Source organism: Prunus avium, chromosome 8 (genome assembly GCF_965620075.1).
Source record: "Prunus avium chromosome 8, drPruAviu1.hap1.1, whole genome shotgun sequence".
NCBI lineage: Eukaryota > Viridiplantae > Streptophyta > Magnoliopsida > Rosales > Rosaceae > Prunus > Prunus avium.
The window spans coordinates 32,912,317-32,921,680 of NC_142291.1; the positions used below are offsets into that span (position 1 = coordinate 32,912,317).

Consider the following 9,364-nt stretch of genomic DNA (forward strand, 5'->3'; position numbering starts at 1 on the left):
ATAATCTAAATAAAAAATTTGAAAATTAAGGATGGTAAAGTAATTTACTCCTCTCTTCCTATTGTAATCCTCATCAGAACACAACCTTGTATTGTTTACAATGAATTGAAAATGAATTGTTAAAAAAATATTAACCACAACAGGGTCCCCAGTTTTTGGGGCTGGCAGACATGGGAAACCAAGCAGCCACGATAGTCGGCAGTCAACAACATAAAAGTTATCACTTGGATGTTGATTTCACAAAGGGATATTTGTAGAAGAAATGTCACCTGAATTTATACATCAGTTTTAATTTGTCACCTTAAAGAAAAATTTAAGCAAAATGTCACCTTAAGTATTCGATTCATGATTTGTCACTTGACTTTAACGTCATCCATTTTTTAGGGTATTTTAGTCTTTAAAAATCGGATAGAATATCTATAAAAATAGGTTGAAACAAAGAGCTTCAAAGAGGCAGCTAATAGAATATAATTTCCAACTTGAGGACCAAAAAGAGAATCTGATTCTGTCATAGAATAAAATTACAATTCTGCTTTTGTTTTCATGCACTTCTCATCAACAGTGGTGGTGCATCAACTCCATACAGGCCTGAAAGATTCTTCCTTCAGCTTGGTTAGACTATCCTAGTCAAACTAGGGTTTAGGAGGAAAATAACACATTTCATTGTGTTCCAGATTTTGCTTTCAAGTTCAATTGTTTTCCAGATCTTGCCTGGAACTGTAAGCAACATAAAGATTCACCTCTGCAAAAACTAGGATGACCCTTCAGAGTAACATATGACCCTTTTGAAGAATGAAAAGCGTTCGCTAACACCCCACAAGGATAAGATCTCTTTTAAATCAGCAGCAAGGCAATGCAAAACACCACTCAAGTAAGGTATTTACTTCTTCTCTCTTCCTTCCTCTTCTTCTTCTTCTCTTTTGATTTATCCTTGGATTTGTGCTTCTTCGAGCTACCAGCCTTAACTTTTTTTGATTTCTTCCTGTCATAGTCAAGCTCCTCTTCGGAAGAATCACATAACTTCCGTGAAGGCTTCTCTGGTCCATACACACGGCGTTCTTGTACAACGGGGCTCACTAGCAGCTCGTCCTTGGAGTCTGAACCACGGGGAAGATATGGACCCGCTTCATCCATCCTTGATCCAACAGCACCTCTGCCACGCTTGACCCTGCCATAGCAAGAAATTCATGAATCATGTCAATCAGTCGTACATTCTACCCCGCATGAGGGAGAGAGGGAAGGCGAGTGAGAGAGAGAGAGAGATGGGGAAAGAGAAGGGGAGAGAGAGATGCCTTGAATGTAAAAATTCTTCAAGTTCTTCATCTCTTAGACAATTTTCTTCCCTTGAATGGCAGCTATCATATTCCCTTTTCCTTGATGAGCAAGTAGGACTAGCATTGTCATCTGTGACATCATGCCCCTTACTGCTGCTTCTCGAACAGTTACTGTCTCTTTGACTCCTGTCATTTCTGCTCTCATACTTCATCTTTCCTTTAAGCCTATTGTCCAATTCTATCTCTTTCTGCCGGAGTCGCCACATTTCATTCACTTCCACAGCTCGATTTGCTGAAGAAAACAGAAATAAAATCAAAACTTCAGCTGAACGACACAACATTCACCAAACAAATAAAATATGGGCCTGTATAGCAGTTTTGATTATGCTTTAATGCAAAAGCAACAGAACCTCATATATGCTAATCAAAACATAATGGGCTTATCATAGATTTCTAGTTAAAAAACTGCATATAAATAATTTTCATTTTATGCAACCTAAGTAAGGCAACAGTGCGTGATCCAAACTGGTACCCTTTTTAAGGCACTAGTATGATGTGCCTAAATATTGAATATGAACATCAGTTCATCAGCAAAACGGCCAGATGACATATTACAGTGACTGCCTTTTCTTAAAAGAAACTCTTGAACTCATTACAATGATTTTTATCCAACAAGGAATTATGAGGTCATATCACAGAGAGAACAATGCAAGTTCTAGATATACACCAGTATGGTAACTGACCTTGTTGCACGCCACGAACAGTAGCGCTGAGGAACCGTGAATTTGGCCGAAACCGTGTTTGAGGTTGTCGAAGATAAGCATGCACACCTTCCTTCTCAGCTTGGCGCCGCAATTCAGCAGCTTCTTTCATAAGAATTGCAGCTATTCTGTTTTCTGTCTCAAGATCCATCCTATCCCTGTTATGCAACTTCCTAGGGGAAAAAAGAAGAAGAAAAGAATCCCAATCAAATAGTGCATCAATGAAAGCAATAAGTTTGGAATCACAATGAACTTTCTAAATAGTGCATCTATAATGTAAAGTTGTAAACTGAGGGCATAGCTGAAGGAAATTACCGTGTAGAAACTGTACTTTATTGGCTTCTCAAACTTCCTTTTGCAAGTCCTCAACCTGAAACAAAACGTCTTCCATTTAATGCAGGGAACATTATAATACTTATGTTGATTTGAGCTAAAAAATATGCAGAACGATGCAAACAAATTCCCAGGGACAAATGCATGACACAACTGATCATCCAAACATATCTCCGCAGAAAACAAACCAAACCCTCACCAGAATTCAAATTGAATCATACACAAACCAATCAAAATTACAAAACTTCATAACAAACCAAACAAAATTACAGAGAATCAAGACAACCCAATATCAGAAATTGAAAATTTTAAAAGCAAAAAGATGAAACATAAAGAGACCAATCAGAATCACAAGATTTCACCAAATTAAACAGAAAAGCTAGTTAAAAATAGGGGCTTTTGAAAGACATACACGAGAAAATTTTGGTCCCAGGGGTGATCATGAGAAATCAAACTCAATCGGAATCTCCCAAACTCAAATATGTGTTAACGAAAACCCTAGAATCTCATTCGTATTCTTTCCAATAATTTAATCTCAACAGAAAAACATCCAACATATCGAAAATTATAATTGAAAAAAATTACTTGGTGGCGGTGGCTTACCCGGTGACGGCGTTCCTTCCGCCGTTAACAGCGTCTTTTGTTTGCTTCTCCTGGCGGTGATGAGAGAGAAAGTCAGACTGAAGGGGAGAGAGAGAGAGAGGCGAAATGAGTCTTTTTCCCCTAACGCAAAACATAACCCACGGTTTCCACGTCAACCCAACTTAAAACGAAAATTTATGTTTGTTCGGACCAAAATACCCTTTTACGCACCCAAACGAAAAAGGCAACGTCTTTTGCCCTCACACGCAGCTCAAAGAGTCTCTGATTTTTAGCGCCGTCGAGCTCCCTCGTGTCCAGGTTGAAGCTCATTTCTTTCGTTTCTTCAAAACCCAAAAATGTCTTCTTCTTTTCTGTTACAGACTTCAATCTCTTCGTCTTCATCTGCTTTCTTCGCCAACACCAAAATCAACTTCAACAGCAGGTATTAGTTAATCTCCCACTCTCTTCTCTTTTTTCCTTTCTATTTTCTCAGCCTCCAAACACCATCGACTCTCGCAGCTGACATTATTACTGTTTTGCAGAGCTCAGAATGTCTCTCTTCCAGCAAAACCCGTGGGCGTCTGTACATGCGTCGCCACTCCACAAGCAGAGAAGACAGGTCTCTGTGCTTATTTATTTATTTATCTCATTGTTTTAATCTTTTATTTTGTTCTAATTATTATGTGTATATTTTTTCAATGTGAAGCGTTCAAGACCCAGGTGTCTCGCAATGTCAATATAGCCAAACTTCAAGCTGGGTATCTCTTTCCAGAGGTTTGTGATGTCTTTCACTTGATGTTTTTGGGCTTAGTGTTAAGTTGCTCGGTTGGGTCTCTCAAATGTGGCATACCCTTTTGATTTACTTCTTCAACTATTCTCATGTCGAGCTATCTATCGACATCCAATATAATCCCAGATAAAAATTTGGTTTATAAATAAGTAAGAAAGATTACTCTTTGAATTTTACTCTAGGCTAAATGTTAAAGCTTTGGGGTTTGCTTTGTGTGGTATATGTATTTTTTTATTTACTACTGTACTGTATTCATATATCAATTTCTGTTTTTGGGTTGATTTGTGATTTTACTTTTCAATATATTATACAGATTGCTAGAAGAAAGGCTGCACACTTGCAAAAGTACCCTGATGCACAAGTGATTAGCCTTGGGATTGGTGACACTACTGAGCCCATTCCAGAAGTTATAACCTCTGCAATGGCAAAGGTACGTCTTTGCTTTCCTCTTTAATCTATTCTGTTACTACCCAACAGGAACCTTTTTTGTCACTTTTATTATTGTGGTATCCCAGCCGCGATTGGTTCAAATGAAAAGGGCAGTTTTTTTCTTTTGTTGATTGTATGTATAAGCACACTTGTTTGTAAATGTGTAAATTATTCATATGCCAATCAAGAAGTGAAGCGAACCAAATATAACCAAGTTGCTACTTTCAATTACCACAACAGGACCACCACATATGAAAGTATCCTCCTTAAATGGTTGGTGATGTTGCTTTGTTTCTGTTTCCCATCTGTTCCTGTTTCTATGTAAAACTTGCCTGTTTACTGGTGTTTCTTTGAGGGCAATTGACATCAACCTAACCAGCCTGAATGTCAATGTGAAAGTAGTAAAATCAATAAGCATGGGTTGCCTTTACTTGAGACCCTTTTTCTGTTAAATTCTTGACCTCTTGTTATTTTATGATTAATTTATTTTTGGTTCTGCTAGCCAACTAAGCCAAGTTCATCATCAGATGTAAACTTAAATTATGAGCTTGTTTTTGGTTGAGTTGGAATTGTTGAGACAGTCAAGCAGCCAACCCTTTGGTCAGGGCAAACCGAGTAAATTAATCTAGTGATTGGAAATTATTTTCAGACCACATCCAGTGGAATATCTTGTAAAAATATGTTATATATAGGTTCTTTATCCAACCCAAGAATAATTCTTTTTTTTTTTTAAAATTTAAATTTATTGGGAAGCAAAAGTACTTATTTTTGTGGTAAATAATCCATGCATTCTGAGCATCACGCATTCTAACCCACGCATTATATGTATATTACCTTATCAAAAGAAAATGTGTAGTATAATTGTTCGTCAATTGTCTTGTCTTTCTAATCCATCTTAAGTTGTTTCCAATTTTCAGAGATCACATGCCTTGTCTACCCTAGAGGGTTACAGTGGTTACGGAGCTGAACAAGGTGAAAAGGTATTTGGGGGTCAGCTATTTTCAGGGATGTAGTTGATGAGCTTTAAGTTATTCTATGCAATGCAAATTTGTCCTCCCACTTTCTACCATCTTTTAGATGACTAAGATGAAATATTTTTAGTGATAATGAAGAGTAAAACATATTGTTAATCTGTTCAGCCACTGAGAGCTGCAATTGCTTCGACCTTTTATGACAACCTTGACATAGAGGAAGATGATATCTTTGTTTCTGATGGTGCAAAATGTGACATATCCCGCCTTCAGGTTTTTTTAAAAAACTTTTTTGTATCAATTGTGATTTTTTTGCTTTTCGTGTTAATTGACACAATTGATTCATAACTATAACTGTACTTATATTGGGTTTGCTTGTTTTACTTTGTGGTAGGTTGTTTTTGGGTCTAATGTTACAATGGCAGTGCAAGATCCTTCTTATCCGGTAATCTTTGTTTTTATTATGTAGTTGCCTTTTTATGTCATGTCTCATTTCTCTCACAATAATTGTTACCTTTGGCAGGATTTTTTTGTTGTTGCTATATTAGGTAGGGTTTTTTGCTATAAAAATGAATGTTTAGAAATGCACAGGATTACATTCTGATTGAAGATTTTTGGAAAAATAAAATAAAGAAACGAAGATTGGGGAAAAAAAGGACCTATCTTGTTGAGTTAATGGTGGTGTGCTATCTGTTCAAATGTAGACTTAAGTGTAAACCTATCTTCTTATCCGCAGGCTTATGTAGATTCGAGTGTTATTATGGGCCAAACTGGAGAGTATCAGAAAGCTGTTGAAAAGTACGGAAATATTGAGTACATGAGGTGTACTCCTGAGAATGGATTTTTCCCTGATTTACGCACTGTTGCTCGAACAGATATCATATTTTTCTGCTCACCAAACAACCCTACTGGTTCTGCTGCAACAAGGGAGCAGCTGACACAACTGGTGCAGTTTGCAAAAGATAATGGGTCAATCATAGTCTATGATTCTGCATATGCCATGTATATGTCCGATGACAATCCACGCTCAATCTTTGAAATCCCTGGAGCCAAAGAGGTAAGTCCGCAATCTATAACTTTAACTTGTATCTTGGCGAGGCTGTTGATTCTTTATTTTCTTGAAACCTTTATCTTTACCTGCTGGCTGTCTCTATTAAAGGTTTGTTAGAGAATAATTCTATTCACACAGTTTGGGTTCTCAAAGTTCATCTACACTATAAAAACCCTTCAGACTTGGCCCAGATTGGCTGGCACAAGCGTATATGCATTGTAAATTTTGAATTTTCCTTGGGCTGCCATTTCACCTTTCATGAGAACCTCGTTGGACTCTTATTGCTGTGAATATACAAGAGCTAACATTTATGTTCTATGTTTCTGTATGGACATTGCAGGTTGCAATTGAGACATCATCATTCAGTAAGTATGCTGGATTCACCGGAGTTCGTTTGGGGTGGACTGTTGTCCCAAAGAAGTTGCTCTTTTCAGATGGATTTCCTGTCGCCAAGGACTTCAACCGCATCGTTTGTACTTGCTTTAATGGTGCATCAAATATTTCCCAAGCTGGTGGTCTTGCTTGCCTTTCATCAGAAGGTCTTAAGGTCCGTTCTAATGTCTCTTGATTGGTTGCTGAATTTTCAAGCTAAAAGTCTACCTGCATGCGTTGTTACAAGCTTTGATTACATTTATTTGATTTCATCTCATTGTAGGCAATGCATGAGGTGATTGGCTTCTACAAAGAAAATACTAATATAATAGTGGAGACATTTGAGTCTCTAGGCTTTAAGGTTTATGGAGGGAAGAATGCACCATATGTGTGGGTCCACTTCCCTGGCCAAAGCTCATGGGATGTATTCAGTGAGATTCTTGAGAAGACTCATGTGGTTACCACACCTGGTAGTGGTTTTGGACCTGGTGGTGAAGGTTTCGTCAGGGTTAGCGCCTTTGGTCACAGGACTAATGTATTAGAAGCCTGTAAAAGATTCAAGCAATTGTACAAGTGAACGAGAGTATCGGACTTGTAGATTAGTATCTGCAGCCTCGTATCTGAACCAAAGATGATCAACGTTTGCCTCCATGTTCTATGTTTGTCAGTTGTGCGCTAGTTTCAGCAAGTTCCTTGTCATATTGGTTTGTGGATTCTATTTTTAGAAATGCAAATCATTTTGGCTGTCGCAGAAAATGATTGAATATTTAGATGTTACAATTGGCTGCTGTAAAGTTTCTATTAAGATTAGAAGCTTGATTTCTACTTGTTATTGTTGCCTAAAAGTTATCTAAATAAAGTTGCAGTAATTCGTAGCCTGCAAATCCGTCGAGATCATGCAGTCCAAGACGGCACTTTTATTTTTTTGGTGACTCCAAGATGGTACTTTTGGGCCCTGATTTCAGAGCTGTAGAAGGCTAGAACCTAGAAGCTGATATAAAATGTTCTTGTTTTGTTTCCTTTCTCTTGGGAGCCAAATAGGCATTTCAGCATGTTCATCCCATCAGTTTTGCTTCATTTAAATGTTGCCCCTATTAACTTCATCAGGAAAAAGAATGGAAAGTATTTTAAACTTAACTTGAAAACAATTTATTGATGCTATTAGTAGTGGAAACACTCAACTATATTTTATAGCAAAAGGTCTCGGTCCTATTCGTGTAAACACTCACTTACATAGAATCTTTAAAACACCTAATTAAACACCATAAGACCAAAACATACATTATTCAACTGCTACTTTTTATATTGCAGTCAACACATATCAAATTATTCATAACAAATGCCATATACGTATATGTCGGCAAAATGTTTTTGTCATTCTAAAAAGGGCACCAAGTGGGACAACGTTAATAGGTCATGTTCAAACAATGTTGACATTATATGAATAAGGGAGGAACATGAAAGAAAAAAAACAAGAAGCAGAGATGCATATTTGAGAAAAATAGGAAGCTACATTTACACTAAGCAACCAACTTATCAATGGCTATATGTGCTTACAAAATGTTGGTGCTTCATTCTAAAGACTTCCGAGAGGTTGATAGGATTCCAAGGGTGTTTTAGTCTTTTGAAATCTAGCCAAACTACTATATTAGGAGGTTAGTTAGTATTAGTTGGGATGTTGAATTATATTGTGTTTTGAGTAATAAAAATAGAATATTCTTTCTGTACAATTGGGTCAAGGTTGAACGGGGTCTAACAGTGGTTGGTTGTGGACAGAAGAAGGGCTGGTCCATTTTCTTTGCAACCAAACACCTTCCACTCTCCTAGCTTACATTGTCAACTGTTTTTCCGAGCTCAGAATGTTTCCCTTCAAGAAAAAGAGAAGACTGGTTTCTTGCTTTTAACTTATTTTTTTTGGATGAACTTATAAATCTTTCGTTGAAAAACAAAACCTGATTCATATACATTTTTTCAATGTAAAGCATACAAGACCCGGGTGGCTCGCAATGCAAACATGGCCAAATTTCAAGCCGCGTATATCTTTCCAGAGGTCTGTAATGTCCTTCACTTGCTCTATATTTGGCCTTCATGTTAAGTTGCTCAGTTTGTGTCTCTCAAATATGGCATGGCAAAACCTTTTAATTTACTTGTTCAACTAAATCATAATTAACTCATTAAAATTTACTTTGAGGGTTAAAGACGCTTACTTGTAAAGTTTTTGAGTTTGGTTTATGTTGTTTTAGATTGCTAGAAGAAGGGATGCACACTTGCAGAAGTACCCTGATGCACAAGTGATTAGCCTTGGACATGGTGACACCACTGAGCCCATTCCAGAAGTTATAACCTCTGCAATGGAAAAGGTAGCCTTCTTTGCTTTCATGTTTAATCGATGTACCTTTTGACATAGAAACCGTGATATTCGAAAATGTTCTCTTGCCAGACTGTGAATTTGGACTATGCTGTGCATTTTTTTGTTAAGAACTTGTACATACTGTAACACATGCATTATAATGGATCTTACTTTTTGAAAAGAGAATTTGTAGTAATTGTGGTTTGTGAGTTGTCATGTCTTGCTGATCCATCTTTAAATTGTTTCTAATTTGGCAGAGATCACAAGCTTTGTCCACCCTAGAGGGTTACAGTGGTTATGGACCTGCGCAAGGTGAAAAGGTATTTGGCCTTCTCAATATCTGATTAGCTATTAGGGGCAAAACATGTAGCAAATAGTCATGCCTTTGTTTTCTGTATTGACATTCCTTATTCAAGAAATTGTGCAGGGTTAAAACATATTGTTATCTGTA

The 9,364-nt window shown here is 37.2% G+C and overlaps 2 protein-coding genes across 3 annotated transcripts; one reads left to right on the forward strand and one right to left on the reverse strand.

The window, feature by feature from the left end:
* Nucleotides 1-479: 479 nt before the first annotated feature.
* LOC110757224 (G patch domain protein) lies at nucleotides 480-3,128 on the reverse strand. Of its 2 annotated transcripts, none has more exons than XM_021958794.2 (5): nucleotides 2,972-3,128; nucleotides 2,351-2,405; nucleotides 2,018-2,204; nucleotides 1,293-1,566; nucleotides 480-1,168 (listed from the first exon to the last, which is right to left on the reverse strand). In XM_021958794.2, the coding sequence occupies exons 1-5, from the start codon at nucleotides 3,103-3,105 to the stop codon at nucleotides 868-870; spliced, it is 951 nt and encodes a 316-aa protein (XP_021814486.2). In that variant the 5' UTR covers nucleotides 3,106-3,128; the 3' UTR covers nucleotides 480-867. The 2 variants fall into 2 exon arrangements, with proteins under 2 accessions (XP_021814486.2, XP_021814487.2); XM_021958795.2 differs by having other exon boundaries at nucleotides 2,018-2,208; nucleotides 2,972-3,057.
* Nucleotides 3,129-3,182: 54 nt separating this feature from the next.
* On the forward strand, nucleotides 3,183-7,447 carry AGD2 (Pyridoxal phosphate (PLP)-dependent transferases superfamily protein). The gene is made up of 10 exons (XM_021958793.2): nucleotides 3,183-3,392; nucleotides 3,493-3,569; nucleotides 3,657-3,724; nucleotides 4,054-4,170; nucleotides 5,087-5,149; nucleotides 5,309-5,413; nucleotides 5,535-5,585; nucleotides 5,877-6,197; nucleotides 6,532-6,738; nucleotides 6,847-7,447. The coding sequence occupies exons 1-10, from the start codon at nucleotides 3,307-3,309 to the stop codon at nucleotides 7,138-7,140; spliced, it is 1,389 nt and encodes a 462-aa protein (XP_021814485.2). The 5' UTR covers nucleotides 3,183-3,306; the 3' UTR covers nucleotides 7,141-7,447.
* Nucleotides 7,448-9,364: the final 1,917 nt, after the last annotated feature.